Below are 26,400 nucleotides of genomic sequence, written 5' to 3'. Positions count from 1 at the left end.
CCTGGCCGCCAAGACCTGGAACACCCTCCCGACCGACCTTCGCCTGACCCAAGACCACCTCTCCTTCAGGAAGAAACTCAAGACCTGGCTGTTCGAGCAGGAGCGGCACCCCACCCCCCCCAAGCGCCTTGAGACCCTCCGGGTGAGTAGTGCGCTCTATAAATGCCTTGATTGATTGATTGATTGATTGAACCTAGACGACTCTCGTGCCTTAGTGCTTTTCTTCGGGTCGGGCCCTTCTTTAGGGTCGGCGCGTGTTTTTGGGTCGACCGGGTCTTTTGGTTCGACACTTTTTTTGTGCTCGACAGGCTTCTTTGGTTGGCTGTCCTTTACCGAGTCGATGGTCTTTTTGGGATCAACTGGTGTTCTCGAAGCACTTGTCTTCGGGTCGATAGCCTTTTCCGGCCAGATTATAGGCTTCGGTACTGCACCCTTTCCGTCGGTGACCTTCTTTGGTTCGGCGACCTTTGGCACAGCTTGCTTTTTTGGCTCAACGTCTTTTTTGGTGTCGGCGCCCTTCGGCTGTTTGGTGTCCTTTCTGGGCTCGACGACCTTCGGCTCGACGTCCTTTTTTGGGACAACTGTTTTTTTGGGGTCGACACCTTTAGGCTGCACAGCCTTCTTCGGGTCGAAGTTTTTATTTGAGTAGACCCTTTTGGGCTGTACGCTTTTGTTCGGGTCGACAACCTTTTTAGGTTCTGGAACCTTCTTTGGGATTGCTGTACTTGGCCCTGGGGTCTCTGAAGGCTTAGGTTTTGGTTTCGGAGCCGAGCCGGATTGCGGGGCTGGCAAATGTTTGTTTTGATCTTGGCTAAGGCCTTTTGGCGATGCCTCGACCGGAGCCTTCGGTAACGGGGTAATCGGTGTCGGGGGCAGTGTACTCACGATTTGCCCCGGTGGGATCTCGTCATCAGAGTCAGAGTACTCCTCGACGGTGACGATCTCTAGGTCAGAGTCTTGAGCTTCTGGAAGTTCCTGGTCATCATCGAAGATGTTGTCCGGTTCCGGTGCCTGTCGCTGCATCTCTTGCCTAGCGGCCCGTTGATTCCGTATGGTTTTCTTCGATCAAAACTGGGCGCAGGCCGGGCAGGTTTCTTCCTTATGGTCTGGAGAAAGGCACTTGTTGCATACTGAATGCTTGTCAGTATGCGGGAACTTGGAGTGGCATTGTGGGCACCTTTTAAACAGGCTCCTTTCCATCGACAGTAGGTCAACGTGGCGTCGAAAAGGCCCAACGGCCCGCGTCGACGACCGGATCAAGATGGAAAGATTCATCGAGTCAAGAGGTACCGAGCGAGAACAATACCGTCAAAGTCTAAGGCCTTTTGGCCTCTAGAAAAGTTTTGTTTCTATTCCGAAGTTGGAGTGTAGGAATAACATCCGAACCCAATGGCGGAAAAACACAATCTGAGGATGGAGAAGATGCCCATGCGCACTGTAGTCCAGGGGAGGAGTCACCTATCTTGTGATACTTCGAAGACTCTTCCAGGACAACATAGTGCATTCATCTGGACCCAACACTAGGCGGCGATCTATGCGCAGATATGAATTCAGCAGCCCACATGCCTCGAACTTTGTAGTACTCACTCATTTGGGCCACCGATGCCCCGGCTCCTGGAAAGATGGGCTGGTGCAGGGTGGAGTCGTGTACGTCCTCCTAAACCGGCAAGTGGGAGGAGCAGTAGGCGACGGAGTCTCCACACAGCGAAGTTGTGGGGTGCCGAGGCTTCAAACGCCGGTGCTTACCTTGGGACAACATCAATGGAGAGTGACGTCACAGTGAACGGCTCCGACACCTGCAACAGCCCAGTTAACAACCCTCTGAATGAGAAGGAGACCGAGGCTCACTTTAAGTCTCTGTAGCCCGCAACATCCACGCCACTAGCAGTTTCATACAATGTCACTTGAGCGCCTCCGGCTTCAGCTTCTGGCAGAAGCCTCAGTCTTCACAGTTGTGCTGTTCCCCTAAACACCACATACATATGGAGTGTGGGTCCGTTACCTACATTTGTCAAGTGCAAGACCCCACAATCTTTAAAGCCTGAAGACCTAAGAAAAGCACACTGTTTCAAATTGACAAAAACTGTCTAAGTTGGTCCGATAGCGGCCCGAGGAACTTCTTTTCTGGATCCATGTTACAGACCAGAAAATAATTAACTGATCTCCGTGCGACAGAGGGGCCTTTTCAAGACTCCACTGATGTCACAATCTGAACCAACGTCATCACTGAGTCGTACGACGCCGTCCTCCAGCATGTACAGATCCAGTCTGATGCCTGGTAAGAATTCAAAAGTTAAGGAATCTGCAGCTAGATGTCTATCAGATGGTCCCTTTCATCAATTTTTAAGTCTATTTCGCATTGGTTAGAGGAACAAATGTTCTCTTTCACAAGATTATCTTCTATTTTAAAACACATTCACTCTCTCTCCTTTTCCCAAACCTTCCCTCTAGTAATGCCAGATTGACGGGAGGGTTAAAATGAATCAAGGTATATGATGAGGGGAATTTTATTCTTCGTCATTACTTTATCCCACATTGTCAGTGATATGGCTACTGATGCACATAAGTGTGAATTGAGTGGTCTATGTGGCTTTCTAAGCCTGTTCATTATTGCATTACCCATATGTACCCAAATAGTATAGGATTCCCCTTTTAACCATTCCGCAATAATTTTAAGTTTTGTAGCAGTGTTGTATGTGCGCAGATCTGGTAATGCAATGCCCCACGCATTCTGGATGATTGCAACTTTTTTGTGTGGAAGTTTCTGGGTTTAGATTTATGCAATACGAACCATGTTAACTGGGTATGGAATTACTCCAGGACGTCTCCTGCCAGCGTGATAGGAAGATCCAGAAATGGGTATAAAAATCATGCCAGTATATTCAATTTAGTTGCATTTATTTGTCTTATATATGAAACATAAGGAGGGTCATCTATTTAGGTCCTTCTTGACTGAGGAGAGCAAAGGTATCTAATAGTTTCTTACCTGTCGGTGTAGTTTTGCAGCTTGAAGATCTTTCTGGATTCACTATGCTGTGCATTATTCCGCGGTCTAGTTGTTGGGTCCGGAATTGTAGTCTTTTCTCTTTCTTTTTTTTCTGTAGCCCAGGTGGGCGTCAACGTCCCACCTTTTGGTGTCTTTCCTGTGACGTCGGCACGCTTCCTGTGGAAACTTCCACCCTTGGGCGCCATCTTCGGATTCTTTTTTTCATGTTTTTGTGTTGTGTTCATGAATCCTTTTGCGATGTTTTCAAGTTCTTCCTTGAAAGTAAATACATTTCCACTTTGTCTCTTAAGGTTTGTATATTGTCCTTGTATTTCCACCTTCCTCTCCTGCCTCATCTTTCTGGCGGAGGTGGGTGGGTTCGCTAGTGAATCCAAAAAGATCTTCAAGCTGCAAAACTACACCGACAGGTAAGAAAGTATTTGTTTTGCAGCATGAATCTTTCTGGATTCACTATGCTGTGCATAGACTTTGTAGCGGTTTGTTATGTTTGTGGCGGCTGGGTGGAAGATGAGCGTTGGTTGTTGAATATATGTTGAAGCACTTTCTGTCCTACTTGTGCTTCCTTGTTCATTTGTATATCCACGCAGTGGTGCTTAGTGAACGTGTGCACTGAAGCCCATATTGCCGCCAGGCACATGTCTTGAATGGGTGTGTTAGCCAGGAAGGCTATTGTTGCTCCCTTTTTTCTGGTAGAGTGGGCTTGTGCCCCCTCTGTTAGTTCTTGACCTGCCTACTTGCGGCAGAATTGTATTGTTTGTGCGAAACATAGTGTGATGGTGCCCTTTGTTACTGGTCTACCCAGGAAACTGCTTGCGAAGGACACAAAGAACTGCTTTGTTTTCCTGTGCTCTTTAGGTGTTTCCATGTAATGCATTACTGCCCTTCTAGTGTGCAGTTCCCTCTCTGCGCTTGTGGATGGTTTCTGAAAGAAGCTTGGTATTTGTATTGTCTGGTTCATGTGAAACCTTGACACCACCTTTGGCATAAAGTGTGGGTCCGTTCTCATCACAACCCTGTCATTGTGTATTTGGATTTAAGGTTCTTGTAGCGTTAGTGCTTGCAGTTCGCTTACCCTGTGTAGCGAGGTGATTGCCACTAGAAAGGCTGTCTTCATTGTGAGCATTTGTAGTGAGGCCTTATGGATGGGTTTGGAGGGCGCCTTCATAAGCTCTGTTAGGACTAAATTAAGGTTCCATGCCGGTGGCTGCATCCTTTTGGGTGGTGCTATCCTTTTAGCCCCTTCCAGGAACCTTTTCACTACTTTTGATTTAAAGAAGCTCTTTCCTGTCTCCTCTTGTGTAGGCTACTATCGCTGCCAGGTATACCCTCAGCGAGGTGGAATTTAGGCTTGATATTAGCAGGTGTGTTAAATATTTTAGCAGCGTTGATTCCTTTGTCATCTTCTTATGCAGTTTTTTCTTGATACACCATTGTGTGAATATTTTTCATTTTGCCACATAGCACCTCCGTGTGGTAGGTTTTGCCTCTCGTAGCACCCGCGGTGTGCTCTCCGGCAGTTTGAGGTGTACAGACTCTATGTCTTCAGGAGCCATGCCGCTAGGCAGAGGCTCTCTGGCTCTGGGTGGAGTACCTCTCAGTTTTGCATGGACAGTAAGTCCTTTCTTTTCCTGAATTTGTGAGGTGGTCCCTGTGCCATCTCCACTATTTGTGAGAACCATGACTGCCTGGCCCACTGTGGTGCCACCAGAATCAGCGTCATGTTGCTGGTTCTGCATTTGCTGAGTACCCTGTGTATCAGTTGTATCGGGGGAAAAGTGTAGGCAAATGTTTTCGACCAGCTTATCCATAGGGCATTCCTCTGGGATTGTTCCCCTGGTTGCCTGGATGCGAAGTATCAGCATTTTGCATTCTGGTGTGTTGAAAATAGGTCTATTGTTGGAGTCCCCCACTTCTTGAATAGCCTTTGTGTTTCTTGTGCATTGAGCTCTCACTAGTGGAACGCCGATGTCGGTCTGCTGAGCCAATCTGCCTCCATGTTGTCCTTCCCTGGTAGGTGTATAGCTAGGAGGTCTATTTTGTGTGGGATGGCCCATCTCCATATATCCTGCGCTAGGTTGGATAGTGCGACTGATTGTATTCCTCCCGGTTTGTTGATGTAGAACATTGTTGTGGTGTTGTTTGTCTGTATCAACACTCTCTGCATATACAGTTGTTTCTGGAAGGCTTTTAGAGCGAGGAGCACGGTCTTTAGTTCCAGGTAGTTGATGTGCTTCATCGAGTCTGTTGAAGTCCACAGGCCCGCACCTTGAGTTTGTTCATGTGTCCTCCCCATCCCTTCTGGGATGAGTCTGTGGTGATGGTCACTGCTGGGTTTTGTGGTGTTAAAGGCTTCCCCTTCGTTATGTTCTCCTTGTTTCACCATGCTATCTCCTCTTGCACTGCGTGCGTTACAACCACTAGATCTTCCAAACTCCCTGTAGCTTGTGACTATTGTTGTTGCAGCCATTCCTGGTGATGGAGAAAGGTTTTACACGTAAAGTGACTTGCTTGTACTCAACCCTCTCGTAATAACATTAATGTACTAATTAACATGTTTTGGTCTTATTAATATTGCTTACATGACATTAGGTATCTAGGGGAAGCTTGTCAATGTGCTTTTATTAACAATAATCCGCTTGCACTAAAATGGCTGCTGCTATGCAGGATTTTCTACTGCGCATGCGTCTGTCATGCCCACGTGATATGCTTGGAGGGAAAACTTCTGCTTCTGCGCAATAGAACTAAGATGGCCGTTAAGTGTCCTAACGTGCAAGAAGCTTGCACCGCTGCCTTGCTAAACTGTCTGTTTTGCATAATCTCTAATGCAATAGTTTAAAATAACGGGAGTAGAGTAGAAAGAAGTGGTATACAGTGTATTCATTTATTCTCTGTCTCTAAAACTGTTCTTTTCTAGTTTTACATGATAAACTGAATGGGCCTAAAATGCTGTGCTGAGCTCCATCTTTGGAGAAACTGCGACTGGTCGACAAAGTCCTAAAGTTACAGAAGCTGTAACCTTGAATCATGGCCAAGACGGACACAGGAGGCGGAGAAGAATGAAATTCTTGCCTTGACAGAGGAAGCTGAATTGATAAAATTGTTATTTAAAATAAAACATTTGATACATTTCATTACCGGGAGGAATAAAAAGAACATGGGTTGATAAAGTTATGGGAGGGGATGTCATGAATACATGATTGACAAGTTGCCTCTAGAAAAATATGGTGTGATGGCTACTCCTCATTCTTGTCCAATAAAATTGTAGGATTCACACATTTGCAACATTTGGGGGTGGTACACTGACCTGTAAAATAGTATAACTAGGGTAGGCTTAGCTAGCTAGATTGTCAGACTTGGCCGAATAGCTGACCTGTCACTGACACACTCAATAGGTGATCGGGAGCAGAGTTGCTGGCGGAGCACTCTGTCAGAAGATTTGATAATCCAATCAGGGTTATTGGGAAGGAGATCGATGACCCAATTTGGGTTCGACTGTTAGCTGCAGAGAGGGTTTTCAATGCTGGCGTTTTGAACTTTAACTCTGATGCTTGTCTTAACCTGTGGTGGTCCTGTCCGGATCCAATTTGGTCCGTATCCTGTCCTGGTTCTAATTTCTGGCTTACACCTGTTCTTACCTGCTGGCACCTGTAATTGGGATTATCTTACTCTTTGATTCAGCCCGTGACCAGGATTGGTCATCACACCGAAATAGGTAACTATAAAGTGTGGGTTTGTCATTGTTCTGTTTTCCTTTTCTCTTACCCGCCCCCTGTCTAAATGCTTAACGATATTTTTCTCCAAATGCATTTGCAATGTTATATTTCTCATAAATCTGCATTATTCTAAAGAATAAGAAGTTAATCTGAATTTCATGTTCTACATTTTCTAAAATACTTAAAGATTTAAAACTTATTCTGAGTTTGTGGTTATTCATAAAAATATTAAATGTTATTATTGCTAACTATTTTTCTCTCTAACTCCCTTGATCCTTTTGGACATAGGTATCAGTGACTTAGATGGTAAAAACCCCAATTGAATAGAGTGTGTAGGTTTACCTGTTTAATATATACATTGATATATGGGCCCAGGTGAGTATGTTGAGCAGGTGAGCCTGCACTCTATCACTGGAATGGTCTCATGTGTAGCCGTATATTGGGGACAGGGTGTTTGCAGGATGCAATCATCCCCATGATCTTGCTTGCTGTCCTCACTGTCAGAGCTCGCCCCTTCTGGTACCGACGTGTTTCCTTCAGCAGGGCAAGTGTTCTCTTGTCGCTGGGGAACACTTTGCTGTGAATGGTGTTGATCTGTGCGCCTAAGAAGATCTTCACTTGCTCTGGTTCCATTGAGGATTTCCCCCAGTGTATGAGAATCCCGGCTCTGTTAGTGTCTTGGTGACCCGCTGTGCATGTTCTTTGCATTGTTTGTAGGAACTTGCTTTTATTAGCCAGTCGTCGAGGTAGGGGTATACATGGATCCCTTCCCTCCTTAGGTGCGCTGCCACAGCTGCGAGGCACTTGGTGAAGACCCTTGGTGCGGATTTTAGTCCGAAGGCCAGGGCGGTGCACTGGCAGTGTGCTTTGTCGATGGCAAATCTCAGTAGATGTTTGTGCTTTCTGTTCAGGGGAATGTGTAGGTAGGCGTCTTTTAGGTCTATGGTGGACATAAAGTCTCTGTCCCTTATCTGAGGAATGACTTCTTGTAGAGATGTCATCTTGAATTTTTGTGTTCTTATGTATTGGTTTAGGAACCGTAGGTCGAGGATGGGTCTTAACGTATCGTCCACCTTTGGTACGAGGAAGTAGTTAGAGTGCACTCCTTCGTTTCTTTACTTGAATGGTACTGTTTCTATGGCTTCTTTGTGGAGGAGTTCTTGTGCTTCCTCTATGAGTAGCTCTAGTTCTTTTGCGGAGCGTGCTTTTCTTTTTAGTTTCCAGTTTGGTGGTTTCTTTTCCTGTTCTATGCAGTATCCGAACTGTATGATGTTCAGTATCCATTTGTCTGTTTTCTTCTTCCATTCCTGGAAGAAGTGTTTTAGTCTGCCTCCTACTGGTGTTACATGTTCGTTGGTTTTTAGTCCGTGTAACCCTTTTTTGTTTACCTTGTTGTGCCCCTCCCGTAGAGGTGTTGCGTGGGTGGGCATGCTTGGTGGTGCAGAGTCACTTTGAGGTGGGTTGCTGGCACCCTCTTCTTGTTTGCCCTCGTCGATTCGCCCTCCCGCGAAAGGACTGGCCCCAAGGCTGGTATTGCCAGGTTTGTTTTTGCTGGCCCTGCTGTGCTTGATTGTCGCTCTGGTAGCCCTGCTGGAATGTCTGATGTGATGTTCCCGGCTGGTTTCCCCCTCCTTCGTTTGCCCTCCGTGTTGATGTGCCTCTTCTCATTCCTCTGAATTGCAAGGCCCCTATGGACCTTCCAGTTTCATTTTCCTTTTAGAGTTGGGTGAGTTTCTCATCCACTGGTGCTCCGAAAAGTGTTTCTCCATTGAAGGGGGTGTTCAGGATGTTAGTCTGTACTTCCGGCTTGAAGCCCGAAATCCTCAGCCAGGCATGCCTTCTTTCTGTGACCCCGATCATCATGAGCCTGCTGGGTGTGTCTGCCGCATCCAGGGCTGATTTCAGGCATGTGTTACCTATATTCTTGCCTTCTGTTGGTATTGCTCAGGGAGGTGTTTGAGCAGCTGCCGACCTCATCCCAATGCTGGTACGTATGTCTGTTGAGTAGGGCATTAGAGTTGTCAATGCGCCAGTGTAGTGCTGCATTCCTTTCTATTTTCCTTCTAGTGAGGTCTATCCTCTTACTTTTTTTGTATGGTGGTGGGCCTGAGTTTGTGGGAACGTTAGCCCTCTTTCTGGCTGTTGCTGTAATGGAGTCAGCTGTGACGGATCCCTGGATGTCGGGAGGATCCTTAGAGGAGTGTTTGTATTTCTTCTCTGTCCTAGGTGTGACAGACCTGCAGCCTGCTGGTTACTTGAATGCCTCCCTCCCCTGGTCCAGGAAGCTTGGTAGCATGCACAGGAATTGACTGCTGGTTTGACTGGGGAGCAGGGTCTCTAAGAGGAAGCAGGCTTTTGGTTTTTCTTCTTCCAGTTTCACTCCATAAGCTGTTGCCACGTTCCTGATGACCATGTTGTGGATACCAATGTCACCTGGCAGCGAAGGCTTAGAAGGATACGTCTCCATGGCCTCTTCTGGGCTTTCGGCGTCGAGGTCCTGCCAATCCAGGTCCTGCGCCATCGAGGATGCAGAGTCCAAACTCGTGCACTGGTTTTCCTCATCTTCCTTGCCATAGTATAGGCCCTCTTCCTCTTGGTGTTCTTGGGGCTCGGGAGTTTCCGGCGGCTCTTCCGCGTCAAACTCTTCCTCGCCCTCGACGATCCTTGTCGCTGGCTTCGACGGGATGGTGAACCTCTTCATCAGTTCATCGAATTCTCTTCTCCTTTGCAGGATGTTATCCATTTCGGCCTCAAGCCTTCTCTTTTTCCTTTCCATCTCGGAGGCCTGTTCGGCGTTGAGTGTTTCAGACGATCTCTTCAACATAGACGTCGACTTCGAAGTAGCCTTTGGATCCTTGTCCTTCGGTATCGAGCGCTCCTTTTCGGGGTTGTGCTTCACCAATTGCTTCACCATCGCACGCAAACACAACCTCAGCATAATCTCCTACGCCGACGACACCCAGCTGATCCTCTCCCTGACCAACGACCCCGCCTCCGCCAGAGCCAACCTGCACGAAGGGATGAAAGAGGTAGCCGAGTGGATGACGACCAGCCGCCTGAAACTGAACTCTGACAAGACGGAGGTCCTCCTCCTGGGCTCTTCACCCTCCGCCTGGGACGACTCCTGGTGGCCTCCCGCCCTGGGCACCGCACCCAAACCGACAGACCATGCACGCAACCTGGGCTTCATCCTGGACTCCTCCCTCTCCATGACCAGGCAAGTCAACAACGTCTCCTCGGCGTGCTTCAACATCCTACGCATGCTACGGAAGATCTTCTGGTGGATCCCCACCGAGACCAGGAAGACCGTCACCCAGGCCCTCGTCACCAGCCGACTGGACTACGGCAACGCCCTCTACGCCGGTACCACCGCCAAGCTCCAGAAGAGACTCCAGCGGATCCAGAACGCCTCAGCCAGACTCATCCTCGACATCCCACGAACCAGCCACATCTCCGGACATCTGAGAGACCTTCACTGGCTCCCCGGCAACAAAAGAATCACCTTCCGCCTCCTCACCCACGCACACAAAGCCCTACACGACCAAGGCCAGAGCTACCTCAACAGCCGGATCAACTTCTACGCTCCCAAACGCCACCTCCGATCAGCAAACCACGCCCTCGCCGCCGTCCCCCGCATCCGAAGAGCGACTACAGGAGGAAGGTCCTTCTCCTACCTGGCCGCCAAGACCTGGAACTCCCTCCCGACCGACCTGCGCCTGACCCAAGACCACCTCTCCTTCAGGAAGAAGCTGAAGACCTGGCTGTTCGAGCAGTAGCCTTGAGACCCTACGGGTATGTAGCGCGCTCTATAAGTGTCATTGATTGACCAACCTAGGCTTTTCTTGTGTTTTCGCCGCCTGGGAGTCCTTTTCGAAGGATCCGCTGGGCTGTTTGTCCCTGGATGCAGCTGCCGAAATTTTCGGCGCCTTTCGTGGACTTAGACTCTGTTTTTCGCGAGTCTGACTCAGGCTTTCGATAGTCTGTTGGGGTTTTAGAGGTCGACGTCTCTCCCTCCTCTTTTGTAATTTTCTTATCAGTCTCTACGAAGGTGTAGTCATCTGGTCCCTCGGCGATGTCCTCTTCGTCACTGGAGAGGCACAAGTCCCTAAGCAACGGAGGTTGGCCTTTGCCTTGCATGCTGTGGTTGGCTATCCTCTGCCTCTCTCTAATCTTGAGAGTCTTCGGGGTGAAGACAAAGCAGGCGTTGCATTCCTTGCTGTAGTGGTCGACCGGCAGGCAGAGGTTGCAAACAGGATGCTGGTCCTTCTGCTCGTATTTGTGGGGGCAATTGCGGCAGAATTTGAACGGAGTCTTGTCCATTCCTGCGCTCAGCAGCCCCCTGTGTGCGCATTCTCCATTGGACGTTGAAGTCTTCGATGTTCTCCTCCTTCTTCGTCGTCCCGGCTCAATGTTCTTGTTCCTGGATGTATTCTCCAATCATTTTTGTAGATTTCAGTCTTTTCCTTCTTCTTTTCTCCAAAAACTCTGGAACCTCTCAGTGACGATCCAGACCCAACGGCGGAATAAAGAATCTGAAGATGGCGTCCAAGGGTGGGAGCTTCCGCAGGAAGCGTGCCGACGTCACAGGAAGGACACCAAAAGGTGGGACCTCGACGCCCACCTGGGCTATGAAAAAAAAAGAAAAGAATAAAAGACTACGATTCCGGACCAAACCACTAGACCGCGGAATAATGCACAGCATAGTGAATCCAGAAAGATTCACGCTGCAAAAGTATATTTACTTTTACTGGTCTCTGATGTCCGGAGAGAGTGTGACACCCACATATTTAATATTTCATTGTGCCCAGTTAAATGTGTATCCTTCTTATAGATCATGTGCGGTCGATCTGCTCAAGGATAGATTCAGTATCTTATAACCCCCCAAACTCTGTCAGCTCACTAATTACTGCCGGTAGAGGTTTCTCTGGTGAGCCAAGGGTAAGGGAGGACAAAGCCAGCATATAACATTTTTTTTTTTCAAAACAGATTTTATTAGTAGCATGACAAAATATATCAGGTAATGCTCTGAACACCAGAGACAATCACTAGGAACAATGATCAATAACACATCATGCAACCATTTACGTACGTATTGCAAACGATGAAATAACCAACAGTAAGTCCCTCTACCCCTATCCACCCCCTCCAACTCCCCCCCTCCCAGGCGTGCTGCTGCCTACTCCGTCCGTGCCCTGCCAAACGTTGCACAGTATAGACCTGAACTAAGGCTGTGTGTCCATCAATCATACTGTAGGGCCTCCTCCTCTGCGGGTGGGTTCAAGTCCAGGCCCCGGTAGTCCGCCCACTTCTTCCAAATCTTATAGTGCTTGAGGGGGCACCCTCGTGCGACAAACAGGCTGCTCCAGACCCATGCAATAATCCATTCCATTCTGCCAGGCTGTGACTGTGGGGGCACAAGGATCCTTCCAGGATCTCGCTATGTCCCTTTTGGCCAGGGTCAGACCCAGGAGTAGTAAATGTCGCTTATATCTATTGCCCAAGCATATAACATTTTAAGGCTCATTTATCCCATGCAAAATTATTTCTTTGAGTGATGGGTTCCTTAAGTTGCAAGCTGGTGGTCCGATACATAAAGCACAGAGAAGTAGGGATACGGGCATCCCAGATAGGCCCACCCTCACTAGATTTATTGGCTCACCTCAGTTTTTAGTGGTGAGCAACTCTTCCAGTTCCCTGCAATATCATGACGCAGTGAGCGGCTTCACTTGCTCTGCTGGATCCACTTTCTGCAGTATTCTGCCAGGGTACTGGGAGCTGAGCAGCATGGGATTTTTCTGTCTTATTGTTTATTTTACAGACCACACCCGCCCCTTTCAAACTATTGAGACTGGGGGCTGAGGGGGGCAGGGGAGGGATTGCCGAAGTAGTGCCTTGCCACTCTACCACTGACTTTACTCGACTGGGGAGCTGTGCTGCAGCATGTACATTCTTCAACTTCAGTGTTGGCAGGTCTTCAAGATGCATTATTAATGCTCTTTGCATTATGCCACCTCGGACGTACCCATAGTCAGATATGTTAGTATTAGAGGTCCTCAAGCAGCTAAGCTAATCTCCAGTACCAGAGGGCTTGGGCAACCACACTGCATTTCAGGAAAATAGTGTTTGTGTGTGCACTTACTGCCTAGGTCTGTCTTACCAAAGTTCACTGCAGTCCTGGACCCTCAAGGTCCTATTATTACTGGCTACTGAATCTACAGTTTTTCTCCAATTTTTAATTAGATTACCGTCTAAGTGTTTAGTACAAGATTAGGTATTTTTTAACAATGAAGGAGCAAAATTATTTATAGCTCTGCCTTACTTTTTCTGGGCATTAGAATTGCCGACATGGACATTCTGCATGCTATTTCACAGTTTCTGCTCTGGGTTGTTCCTTTTGGCATCAACAGTCCTTTTATGCTCAACAGAGCACCTTTACTCTTTATAGGGCTCTTTCAGAAAAAGTACCACTTTCAATGCCTACTGCAGCTAAAACATGATTTTCGGTAATGCACTGATTAAGACAACAAAATTCGCAGATGAAAAGTGGTAATGAGAGGTCTCTAAATACTGTACAAGATCCAGCTATTGTCCTGCAATTGCGGTATTGTTATGTATAATTCAGAATTGTATAGATGTATTTACATCCCTTCAATTGTTGTTAGTGTCAGGATGTGGCCGACAGTGGAACAAAGTTTATGATGTGCGGTGTGATTAACTACATTGTATTTTCTACAAAATAGTATCCACCTGGTATTTCTTTTTTCTTTTATTAAATAATCATTTTTATTAGATCATTCAGTACATTATAAACTCTGTACCATTAACAAATTCAAATAGGCGAGTCATCAACCCAGACATGTAGTAAAACAGCAATCATTCTGTACAAAAGGACCAGTGCTAGCAAAACATTACATTAGGAATAACTGTCCATTAATTAACATCTTTGACCAATCCCTGGGTCCTGACAGACTCATCCATGAAATGGCAACTCAGCGTTTTGCTAGCAGCAGGGTTAGTTGCATACATTTACACTCCATTGTCTTACTCTTCTGTTTCCAGACACTCCCCAATAGACATGTGGCTTGGTCTTGTTTCACTGCTGTACCCACAATACACTCCAATCTCTGGACCGCTAAATCCCAATAAGCATGTACTAGATGCAGAAAGGTTGCGGGTCTGCCCTGACACCGGTGGCATCCGTCTTGACAGAGTCTATTTTATGTAGAAAAACCAGGTTGATATATGTGAAGGGTATGTAATTAAAACGGTCTAGCATGTCACCTGCTTGACTAATGCACAAATACCTTTCCATTGTGTGTCTTCTAGTGGTGTACCCCGTTTTCTGAGGCCGCTGAATCACAGAAAATATGGTCTGAGGTTTATCGCAATCATGGCTCTATACAAGTGGGAAACTAAGTGTCTACCTCAGCCAAATTCCAGGAGTGTCCTTAACAGTTCAGAGGAAGTCCGGACTTACAGGTTTCTGGGCCAGACATCTCGCATTAAGTCCACAATACTTGCGTAGAATTAGAACTGGCCCGACCCACATCGAAGTTCTCCTGTGCTACTTCACATGTATTGAATATCTTATTGGGGTGAAGCTCACCCAGTGTCAAACACCCCCTCCCCCATCTCTCCAGGCACTGGCATTTACAGTGAAGGTCAACAGGCAGGGCCCTGGGAGGTCCCAGAAAATTAACTCTCATGTGAAGGGGGCCGTCTCAGCACCACCTTCACTGCACGCTCTCACAGTGATGCTGTGTGTTTGATTAGCTATGGCACTGTGGGATCACCTCTCCTACCCCAGTGAAACAGCAAGAGTGTCCCCTCCCTTCATCCATGAGTAAATCCTTTTCCAAGTTGTCCTCCGACAAACAGTGTGCAGCACGTTGCAAATGTGATGCTAGATAGTAAATTCCCATATTGGGCAGTGCTAATCCAAATCTTCTAAAGGTAGGTAAAGAGTCTCTTGGGTCACTTTGTTCAGACCTCCCGCCCACACGAAAGTTGTTAATAAGGAGTGTAAATTGCCCTAGGTAGCTTGTCTAAAGGATGCTGTAGAGTATATAGGCAAATTGGCAAGAACACATCTTTGCACTGCCACGGGTCCCATAAGGGGCAGGGGCAGCGTGTTCCAGAATTGCACTGACTTAGTTAGGCCCTCTATGAGACAATCAATATTATATTGTTTCCGCTTCTGGACCATGTGGGCCACCATCATTCCCAAATAGCGGAATTGGTCAGTTACCCAACGCAATGAAAAATCCGGCAGTGTGGTGGGGTCCTGTGCAACCAACTGCCCCAAAGGGAATATCAGACACTTATTCGTACTAATAAGCCATCCTGAAATGTCCCCAAGGTTTCCAAATGCTCCAGAAGCAATGGCAGCGATTCCCTCAGAGACAACAAGAAGAAAAGAGTGTCATACGTATAGAGCGAGATTAGATGATACCCTCTCACCCCCACTTGACCTGGTATTTATTATTAGCTGTCCTCTGCAGTAACTCTGGAACTACATGATTTTATAGCGTTTACATGAAATCAAATTATGTTATTGCGCAATTAATATGAACAGTTGCGGTTGAATTTTAGGTATGTTCATTTAACAATGTTCTACTTCATAAAATAACTAGTATGATTAGACTATTGCAAAATAACATTTTATTTAGTCATTATGAATGCAATGCCTGGAAAAGGTAATGTTACATATTGTTGAGTAGTGAAGGGGAGGCGTGCAGGATCTTTAATGTTATTAGCGCCCAATTTTGAGCACATCAGCCTAAAGGAGAGTAGAAACTATTTAAGTGACATTTTCAGAACTGTGCCAGTATTTGCCAACAGCAAGTGAAACTAGCTAGTGAGGATACCATGCTGAAAAATGTTTTTGCAGCTATGGTGTGATTGAGGCGATTAATAGGGATGTGATTTACCTGATGGGTTTTGGCAATCCCATTGGCGTCAGGCTAGTCGTTTGCTTGGCAGGTGTTTTCCGAATGCGGAAGCGCGATACTTTGCCAACACTTTCATCTTGTGAGCACTCCATGTTCTGTGGTACAAAAAGGTTATCAAATTACCAAAATGCGCTGCCTCGAGTTTGACAATCTACCTCAGCTCTTTATGAGTGTATCCTTTACCTTTAACTCAGAGTCCGAAAAGGAGGTCTCCTCAGACAAAATCCTCTTTCGAATCTTGCGCTTCTTCTTTGAATGGGAAACTGTCTTGGTCAGGCCTCCTCTGATCCGACTTACCAATTCTGATCGTACAGGTGAATCTTCTAAGCATGGGGAACAAGGCCTGGATTAGAGAGAAGAGCATGGTGTTATTAAATTGAATAAAATTGAACACAGTGGAAGACATTGGTGGTGTACCACAAATATTTGTCAACTGGAAAAAATAAATTAGTATTGTGAAAAACTAGCAAGAAATTAAAAGCATTGAAATGAAGTGAGAGTAAGCAGAGTATCAATAACTAGCCCAGGAAACAAGGCATGGGGAACGTGAGCAAGTAGTGATACTAGGTGACACATTGAGAACTTGTGAGAGAGAAACACAGAACATAAGTAATTGAAAAAAGAGACAAGGCCGTGTAAAGGAAACAAGTGACTAATAAAAACAGGACAGAGTGTGGTAGAGGGAAATGTGTTGAAGTACAAGAACTAACACAAAGAGCTGGACAAGGGGGACACACCAAACAGATTGAGAGAGTGGGCCTGGAAAGGGGAACCCAGAGTTTGTTGCTGTAACAGTTTACAGGGTCTGGGGGAGTAAAACAGACAGCGCATCAAGACCAGGCAGGGGAGAGAGGGTGATGGCTGATGGCAGGCAGATTGCTGTTACTTAACCACTCTGACAGTGGAGAAAGGCCAACAGAGTGGAAAGGTTAGGGTACTACTGCTGGTTAAAGACTGCATGCAAAATATAAGGAAACAGGCAGGATATAACTGACACAGGAAAGCTGGAAGGAGAAACTGGCAATGTAATAAAAAGAAAACTGCTACTTACCTGAGCTTTTCAGCTTGAATAGCACAAAAATGCTCTTGGTTTTCTGAACATTTATCAGTATGGGCATGGGCTATGGATGAGTCTGTAATGAGGCACTGCAAGCACACCAACCAGAGGTCAACAATGCCCTAAGGATCCATGCCAATTTTAGATTGTGTTTTTGTGCCTTACCTAATGATATATGGGAACAACGATCTTATGAGATGTTCTTCTGCATTAAGAGACTAAACTGATGAGCTGATAACTAGGCAAGATGAAATGAGTCATAGCTCAAATGTTTTCTTTTGCATAAGTAACTGTTTGTACAGTCACAAAACAACCATATCTGAAATTAGCATCCTCCATTTGGACGCCACACATATATACTGAATCACAGCTCACCTGCCAATGTATGCTTCCTAGAGTGTATATTAAAACAGTATTACCTTGTGTATGTATGAGCAAATCACCAGGAGTCTACATATTCTACTACCCATCTTGTCAACCCACTCCAAATAAAAACAATTTTTATTTTCTGTTCAAATAGATTAAAAAAAGTCCATGAAACAATGCATGTAAATACCCATGTCATTAAAATGTTTTTACTTCATAGTCCATCTTTTTCACATGACCCTTTGTATGTCTGTAGAACAGTTTTAGCTCTGTGCATATGTATCATTGGGTGATTCACAGCTGAGGCATGTAGTACACCGATCCTTCCAAGTGAATCAAGGGCTGAAAAGACTAACACCAGGTCAACTCCTTAATGTGCCATTTGTATGTCAGCTCGAAAAGTAGGCTCATTGGCTAATACTGTAAGCTAGTCCTGCTTCTCTTACTGCCATCTGTTCCAGAATATAACAGCAGCTCTCTGAGCCCGACAAGAAACTTAAAACATGGCTATTCCAACAAGTCTGCTCCCTTGTTATGGACTGTGTATATGAGTTACAGATTGCCCTTTGACTAACAGTGGTGCTTTACAAGATGCCATTTGTATGTCAGCTCGAAAAGAAGGCTCATTGGCTAATACTGTAAGCTAGTCCTGCTTCTCTTACTGCCATCTGGTCCAGAATATAACGGCAGCTCTCTGAGCCCGACAAGAAACTTAAAACCTGGCTATTCCAACAAGTCTGCTCCCTTGTTATGGACTGTGTATATGAGTTACAGATTGCCCTTTGACTAACAGTGGTGCTTTACAAGATGAATTCATCATATTTGAACAGGTAGCCTGACTGGCACAAAACAAGTTTAAGACCTATTAAGAACGCCTTATTTGTCAGTATTTTAAAGAAAGATCGACCAATGTTCCATTCTCTCATATGCCATCTAGACGGAGTTTGACCCTGTATGAGGGATATAAGCAGTTGTCTGATTAAAGTAATAAGCATATTTCCCTTCTTCTCTAATATGAGTCATCTTCCACCTCCTGGTGCTCACTGCACCCTCTCCCCACACTCTAACCAGAAGGAATCAATTAAGACTCAGTCCCCTCTACAACAACTCACTCAGCAATATTATCTTCTTTGGTTTCTCTAATCACTCTTCATCAAAAGTGTGACGATAGGCTCTTTCAAAGACTTTACCTCCAGCCCTGAATATCAAATCTCCAACTGCCTCACAGCTATACATCAGTGGAAGACCCTTTGCTCCCTCAAGTTTAACTCCACGAAGACTACTTCCCTCGTTCAACGTTATATAGATCTGGAACGTGAATAGAGAAATTAAGAATAGTAAACCTACACACCATCACAATTTTTTGTTAGTCAATATTTTGGCTACAATATTTGTGCAATACAAAATTGTACTACATGAAATTCTGATATATAGCCCAGAGTCACAACCCACTTTAACCGGGGTTTATGCAATTTCCAGAGTTACGCTCAACCAATCATAAACCAGGCTCACCTGGAGACATCAATACATAGGAGTTCGAAGATGCATACACTAAAGCCGAACACACACAATATGCGGGGGCGTGGCCTAACAAGATGGCCAACTAGACGTGTTCTCGCCAAGCTCCTGCCCCTAAATTGAAGTAATCCGGGTGCAGTGGTGTTACTGAGCGTGATCCTGCAGTGGGGACCCCCCCCCGTCACCCGGAGCCGTGAACGCGACTCTGCCTGCATTGAGAGAGCGGCGTGCGGCCCTGGTCGGACCCTCCGGATCCTGGACCCAGGTAATGGTAGCCTCCGCGATCTGGTGCGAGTGAGACGCGCCGAGGAGCTTGAGGCGGCATCGGCGCAGGGAGCTGCTCCCCAGAGGTCAAGATGTGGTGAGACACCCTGCGGGGAGCGCCAGTGATTGTGGCGGTGGAGCGCGGCCGTCGGGCTGCCCGCTGCGGGACCCGGGGCATCCGTCGCCTGGCCCATGTAATGCAAGCTCTGGAGGGTCGAGCCCAGCAGAACACCCTAGTATTTCTCGACATCGAACAAGCGTTCGACTCGATCCGGTGGGCTTACCTGTGGAAGGTACTCTTGAAAATGGGAGTAGGGGAAGGGTTTATACAGTGGATATGACTGCTTTATGCAAAGCCAGTAGTCAGGGTCCGCACGGGGAGATGTGTGTCAGACATCATACCCATAATGAGGGGGACGCGCCAGGGATGCCCGCTCTCCCCATTACTCTTTGCCCTGGCGATGGAACAGCTGGCTTGTCATCTCCGCAGGGTGTTGAAGGGGCAGGGCATACAGGTGGGAGACAGAGCACGCGGTGTCACTGTAAGCTGACGATGCGCTGATCTACTTGAACCGGCCGTCGCTGCCGACTTTGATAGCCGCACTGTCGCAGTTTTCGGGGCTTGCAGTTAATAACACAAAATCACAACTTTTTGCGATTGGAGACACGACCGACTGGGAGGGGGTCCATCGCCCGAAGTTGGGACTTCCGTGGGTAGAGGACACACTCCGCTATTTGGGGGTGTGGATAGGACGCAACGCGACTGTCTTCTTCCAACATAACATGGGGAGGATACTCCGGGGGCTGAAAGGAAGTATCGCCTTTTGGAACACCCTCAAGCTTTCACTGATGGGGAAGATCGCCCTTATAAAAATGGTGGTCCTCCCTCGATGTCTATACACAATGCATGGTTCGTTCTATGAACTGCTGCACCGGGTCTTAGGGAATTAGATTCCCTGTTACTTCTATTACTGTGGAATGGGAAGCGCTGCAGGGCGAGTCTCGAGGTTCTGAAACGCAGATGGGGCAAGGGTTCTTAGAAGTCCCGGATCTAGAACTGTATTATTTTGTGTCACACCTGCAACATGCGATAGCCTGGTTGGATACGGACCCGTCTTGGGAGAGGTCCTTAATGGCTGGTACATACGGGAATGAGCAGTTGGGAGCGCTGCTGTGGCGGGTAAGGGGGAGACGGAAAACGGCCCTCCGGTGGTCCGGCTGGTGGCCGCGATCTGATATCTAGTGATACGTTGTCTATTTCGTAACAGGCCATTCGCCCCTGAGATGGATCTACGGTTAATGCCTCCATTTGCCCGGATAAAACAACATATGTCGACGGACAAATGGAAAGAGGGGGGCTGCTTGATGCTGACAGACCTTTATCCGGACGACAAATTCATTACCTATCAAGAGGAGGCGGTGATAGCCTTCGAGCTAGGACCGGGGCAAATGCTGCAATATGCCAAAATAGCGGCGACGCCGCGGCACTTATGGCCCCAGTTTCCTGAAGCCCCGGTGCACACCCGTACGCTGGTTACCATGATAGCGATGGCAGGGGGAAGTAAGTTTGTGACGCATCTCTACAGGGCACTGAGGGAGGATAAAAAGTTTGGTCCCCTGGCGATAGAACACAAATGGCAGCAGGGGTGTCCGCAGGAGATTACCCCACAAGAGTGGGAAGAAATACACAAGAGGGTGCGGAAGGTTCAGTAAGTAGTCGCTTCAAACAAATCCAATATAACATTGTGCACAGGACTTATCTTTCACCCGCGAGACTTCAGGCCATTGATAGTACTAGGGACGTGCACTACCCGAGGATTTAATACATATGGTGTGGGCGTGCCCTGAACTCCAATCATATTGGGGGGCAGTTCTGATGGGGGTGACGGGATGGACCCGCGAGTGTGTCTCCTGGGTTTGATCCCTCGGGACCCTAAGCGGAAAGTAAGCAGGCGGTTTTTAGTGTTGGGCTGGTTGTAGCCTGGCGACGCATCGCAATCCACTGGTTGGCCCAACGAGGCCCGTCACTCACGAAATGGAAGACAGACCTGCGGGAGTGGGCACTGGCAGAGGAGGGACACATGCGGAAAACTAGGAGAGATGGCAAACTACCTGAGGTCCTACAGAGGTGGGGGGCAATGCTACAGGAGATGGCGGGACAAGACTCCCAGTTGACGCAGACCAGTTCCGGGATAATGCCCTCTGGGCAGGGGGGAGGCCCCTGAACACGTAGGAGCCTTACAAGGTGACCGAAGTCAGGGATAAGGAAACAAACTGCATCACTACGGGCCCGGCAACAGGGGGAGGGGAGTGGGGGAGGGAAGGGGGTAGTTGGAGGGTTGGGTGGATGGGAGCCTTTACAAGGTGTGGTGCATTTGAACGACTCTGCAGCTGCACACTTAGGTGTCAATGGAAGCTTTACAATTTTACCTATAGCTATTTGACTGATTTGGCATTGTGGCTCCGCTATGAACCACCTCAGCGGAGGAGGTCCAAATGTATGGCTGTACCTTGATTGTTTTCATGATTTGGAGATGCAAAAATAATAAAGAAACTAAAATAAATATGCACTCAACCGGCCACATTTATCCAGAGCAAACATGCATTTGCGGTCAATATCAAACACCTCTTTTTCCCTCCTTTAATATTTTCTGCTTTTCTGTCACTTCTTTTAACTTCCTGCATTTTTCCATTTTTTCCTCTGCTCACTTCTTGCACCTTTTCCTCGCTTTGTCCCCACCGCTGCTCGTCCATCTCGCCCGACCCCCTCCAGCGCCGCCTTCCCACTTTTCCTGCCCTCGCCCTGAAACATCTCAATGGTGGAGGCGGTGCAGTGGGCCCACCATAGGCGCCTAGACTGCGCCAAACACAACAGACCCTGATCCACCAACCATCCACCGCTACAATGCCAGCACCCTCCACGCCCTCAACACCAGACGCTACACCCCCCTGCCGCTGGTCATTGCTGAATCACATCCAGTGTGCTTTTTTCTGCCGAAACTGCAGCCACACCTTCGCCTGCCACCGCACACTAGCCTCACCCACCACACGACCAACAAACACCATTTCTGACCGCCTCAGCTGTATCCTGCTCAACGCACACTACCGCCACAAACATGCTGTGGAGATCTAGTATCCACTCGACTATCTATCCTGACATCACACTCTTCACGGAAATGGAGATGAACTCCACCTCCACCCCAGACATCGCTGCCACCATCCCGGACAGCTACAAGGACCGCATCAACACACCAGGTGGAGGCATCCGTCTCACCATCCACTCGGACGACCACTCAACCATCATGGAGCGCCTCCACTTCCAGGTCATCACGCTCGACCCCATCTTCTCCATCAGTGACAACATCACCTTCAGCCACACCACTGAGCTGCTTTGGACCGACCACCACTGAGACCATTTCTCCTTCACCAAACCCACCGTTCACCACTGTGCCCATCACTACCCTTGCAGAAGTTGGAACAAGGTTACTGACTAACAGCTGATCAGCTCCCTCCTCAAAACCCCATCTCGACTTCCGCCGACATCAACACCTCAGCACGCAACTTCTACTGAAGGATCTCCAACTGCGCCGACACACTAGCTCCCCTCAAGAAAATGTCAGGCAAGTGACACTTCAAAAAAGCCTGGTGGTCCTCTCTCACCCTTCAGTACTTCAGACGCACCTGTAGACGGCTCGAGAAGAGATGGAGGAGCAGCAAGACCCCAGAAGACCACTCAGCCTTCAAAACTGATGTCACTGCACACTACCATTTCATTAGAACAACAAAGGAAGCGTCCCTACAAGAAAGGATCAATGCCAACACACTCAATATCAAAGAACTTTTCACTGTGGTCAAAGAATTTGCCATACCCAACACAGACAGCAGACATCACCCCCCCCCCCCCGAGACCTCTGCAACAACCCCAGTACCTTCTTACACCACAAGATTAAGGAGATCTACGACAGCTTTAACAGCCTTGACAATCAAGACCCTCTCACCCCACTCGCAACCACCACACCCAACACCGGACCACAACAGCCCTTGCCCAGCTGGACTCCCCTCAACTGCTCTTTTAACTCCGTCACACGCGCAGAAGACTGGAAACATGCAGAGATTAACCCCTTAGTGAAGAAACACTCTGCTGACCCGAAGGACCTCAAGAACTTCAAACCAATCTCTCTGCTCCCCTTGCACCCTATGCACAAGACTCCACAACGCGCAATGGCCCTGGAATGAATCCGCTTCTTCCTCATTAGCGAAAACAGAGTCAGACTACCACCGTTCCATTCTAAAGATACAGAGATCAGCTGCGGAGTGCCACAGGGCTCCTCCCTGAGCCCTACTCTCTTCAACTTCTTTATGGCCCCGCTCACAGCCATTGTCAGGAACCACAGACTTATCATCTTGTACTACAATGACACCCAGCTGATCCCCTACTCAACAACAAACCCACAGTGGCCAAGAACAACTTACACGACGGGATGAAGGCTATTGCCACCTGGATGAAGGGGAGCTGCCTCAGACTAAACTCAGAGAATACTGAAGTCCTCATCCTGAGCTCCACCCCCTCTGCCTGGGATGACTCCTGGTGGCCTGCAGATTCCCCCCACACACTCCCACAGACCGCGCACGAAACCTCAGCCTCATCCTGGATCCTTGCTCACCAAGAACTGCCAGATCAACACAGTCTCATCATCATCCTTCCACAAGCTGGGCCTACTCCGAAAGATCTTGAAGTGGATCCCCACTGAGGCCAGGAAGACTGTCACCCACACACTCATCAGCAGCAGACCAGACTACAGAAGGAAAATGCTACTTACCGGTATGCATCTGTTATTGGCATGTAGGGCTGCCGAACCACACACTGTTGCATTAGATCATCATCATCTGGTGGTGGGCCGGATGATTACACTTTGTTGTTGTCTTGGAAGAGTCTTTGTCTGCTGGATGACTCCTCCCTTTGACCGTAGTGCGCATGGTCATCGACTCCATCGTCAGATTATTTTCGCCATTGGGCAAATGATGGGCTTGTATAATTACAGATAAAAATGACCATGTGTTGTGTATCTAAATAAGATAACACTGGAACAGATATAGGTAGCCGGGGAGGCGGGAGGGCGTGTGCGGTTCTGCAGCCCTACATGCCAAGAACAGATGCATGCTGGTAAGTAGCATTTTCCGTTCGAGGCATATGGGCTGCAGACCACAAACTGTTGCGTAGATTGCACAGCAGTTTCTCCCTTAGCGGCGGCCACCCACATCTGTTGCAGTAGTTTGAAATAACGTTTTTAGTACAGCCTGGCCCACACTTGCTTGTTGTTTTGCTTGCACATCTACACAATAGTGTTTTGTAAATGTGTGTAGTAGACCATGTAGCTGCTTTACAAATATCATCTAATGGTATATTCCCTAAGAATGCCATAGATGCTCCTAACTTACGGGTAGAATGAGCCCTAGGAGGAATGGATAGAGTGAGTTTTGCTTTTTGGTAGCAAATTTGAATACACTTAACAATCCATCTAGCGATGCCTGATTTAGAAATAGGATTGCCTTTATGTGGAGGTGAAAAGCACACAAACTGTTGTTTAGTTTTACGAAAAGGTTTTGTTTTATCAATGTAGTATAGAAGTGCTCTTTTTACATCTAATGTGTGTAGAGCTATTTCTGCAACCGTTTGCTGTTGTGGAAAAAATACTGGCAACTCAATTGATTGATTGAGATGGAACAGTGAAATTACCTTTGGCAGAAACTTTGGATTTGTTTTGAGAACCACTTTATTATGATGAAAGTATAAATGGTTCTTGAATTGTTAATGCCTGGATCTCACTAACTCTTCTTACTGAGGTAACTGCTACTAAAAAGGCAACTTTCCATGTAAGAAACTGTAACTCACATTTATGCAATGCTTCAAAAGGTGGACCTATAAGTCTTGTGAGAACAATATTTAAATTCTATACTGGAGAGGGTGGTATTCCGGGAGGAATTATTCATTTAAGCCCTTCCATAAATGCTTTCATTGCAGGTACTATAAACAATGACAAATGTCTGTTTTGGAGATATGCTGCTATAGCAGCAAGATGTAATCTGATTGAGTAATACGCTAAGTTAGATCTTTGCAAATGTAATAGGTAACATATGATGTTTTGTATAGAAACATCCAAGGGGTTGACATTATTTGTGCAATAGACAACAAACCTTTTCCATTTTGCTGTATAACATGCTCTAGTGGTAGGATGTCTTGCCTCCTTAATGATATTAATGCAATCAGGAGGTAAATTTAGATATCCAATCTTTAAGACTTCAGGAGCCAGATCACTAGATTGAGCTGCATTGGATCTGGATGCATAATCTCTCCATGGTTCTGTGTTAGTAGATGTGGGGAGAGTTTTAGTTTGTGATGTGGTACTACGGAGAGCTGTAGTAGCGTGGTGTACCATGGTTGTCTCGCCCATGTTGGTGCTATGAAAAGTAATGTGAGAGAATGTTGTCGTAGCTTGCGTACCACTAATGGAATTAGTGGGAGAGGCGGAAAAGCGTACGCAAATTTGTTCGACCAGTTTATCCATACCGCATTGCCTTTGGATAATGGGTGTGGATATCTGGCGGCGAAGCTTGGGCATTTGTAGTTGCGGTGTGTGGCAAACAGATCCATCTCTGGTTGTCCCCACCTCTGAAAAAATGGCTGAAGAACTTGAGGATGAAGTTCCCATTCGTGTATCTGTTGTCTTTAACGACTTAACAGATCTGCCAATTGATTGTGAACTCCTGGCAGATGCTCTGCTAACAGAAAAATGTTTTGAGGGATGGCCCATCTGCAAATGCTCTGCACCAGCCGGGAGAGCTGTAGGGAGTGTGTCCCTCCTTGCTTTTGAATGTAATACATTGCTGTCATGTTGTCCGTCCGGACTAGTACAGCTTTGTTTGACAGGTAATGTTGGAACGATTTTAGAGCTTGAAAAATTGCTAGATAATTTATGTGGATTACTTTTTGTTTCATTGTCCATGTACCCTGTACTGTGTGATTTTTTTTAATGCGCTCCCCATCCAGTGAGAGATGTGTCTGTGGTCAATATTATTTGTGGAACAGGTTCTATAAACGGCCGGCCCTTGGAAAGGTTTTTGGTGTCCCACCATTGCAAAGAGCGATGTGCCCGGTCGTCTACCACCACCAGATCTGTTCTCTCTTGTTCAGCCTGATTCCACTGACTTGGCAAGCATTCTTGTATGGGGTGCATTTGTAGTCTTAAGTATGGTACTATGAAAATGCAAGATGCCATCATTCCTATTAACTGCATGAACACTCAAGCTTGTAGTGAGTGTTGTGGCTGAAATCTTTTGATGAGAGTCTGTATAGGTTATATTCTTATTATGTTGGGGTATGCTATTGCCCTGGAAGTATCTATTGTGGCACATAGATACTGCTGAGATAGGGACGGTTGTAGATGTGACTTATTTTGATTTTTTGTAAACCCTAACTTGTGCAACAGGCAGATTGTCTGACTAGTGTGCTGTACACATTGGTTG

The 26,400-nt window shown here is 47.0% G+C and overlaps 2 protein-coding genes across 5 annotated transcripts in view; both read right to left on the bottom strand.

Annotated features, from left to right (window-relative positions):
• PRR14 (proline rich 14) overlaps nucleotides 1-26,400 on the bottom strand; it is a 588,115-nt gene that overhangs the window by 87,707 nt on the left and 474,008 nt on the right. For all 4 annotated transcript variants that reach the window (XM_086931668.1, XM_086931667.1, XM_086931670.1 and 1 more), the window contains 2 exons: nucleotides 15,855-16,014; nucleotides 15,651-15,766 (listed from right to left, as the gene is read on the bottom strand). In XM_086931668.1, coding sequence (XP_086787794.1) covers nucleotides 15,651-15,766; nucleotides 15,855-16,014 — 276 coding nt within the window. The remainder of the gene's footprint in view (nucleotides 1-15,650; nucleotides 15,767-15,854; nucleotides 16,015-26,400) is intronic.
• Nucleotides 7,747-11,592, bottom strand: LOC147703136 (uncharacterized). The gene is made up of 2 exons (XM_086928885.1): nucleotides 10,552-11,592; nucleotides 7,747-9,625 (listed from the first exon to the last, which is right to left on the bottom strand). The coding sequence occupies exon 2, from the start codon at nucleotides 9,542-9,544 to the stop codon at nucleotides 8,972-8,974; it is 573 nt and encodes a 190-aa protein (XP_086785011.1). The 5' UTR covers nucleotides 9,545-9,625; nucleotides 10,552-11,592; the 3' UTR covers nucleotides 7,747-8,971.

Source organism: Lissotriton vulgaris, chromosome 7 (assembly GCF_964263255.1).
Source record: "Lissotriton vulgaris chromosome 7, aLisVul1.2, whole genome shotgun sequence".
Classification (NCBI taxonomy): Eukaryota; Metazoa; Chordata; class Amphibia; order Caudata; family Salamandridae; genus Lissotriton; species Lissotriton vulgaris.
Note: the sequence above shows the minus strand (reverse complement) of the source record. Positions and strands in the feature narration are given on the sequence as shown.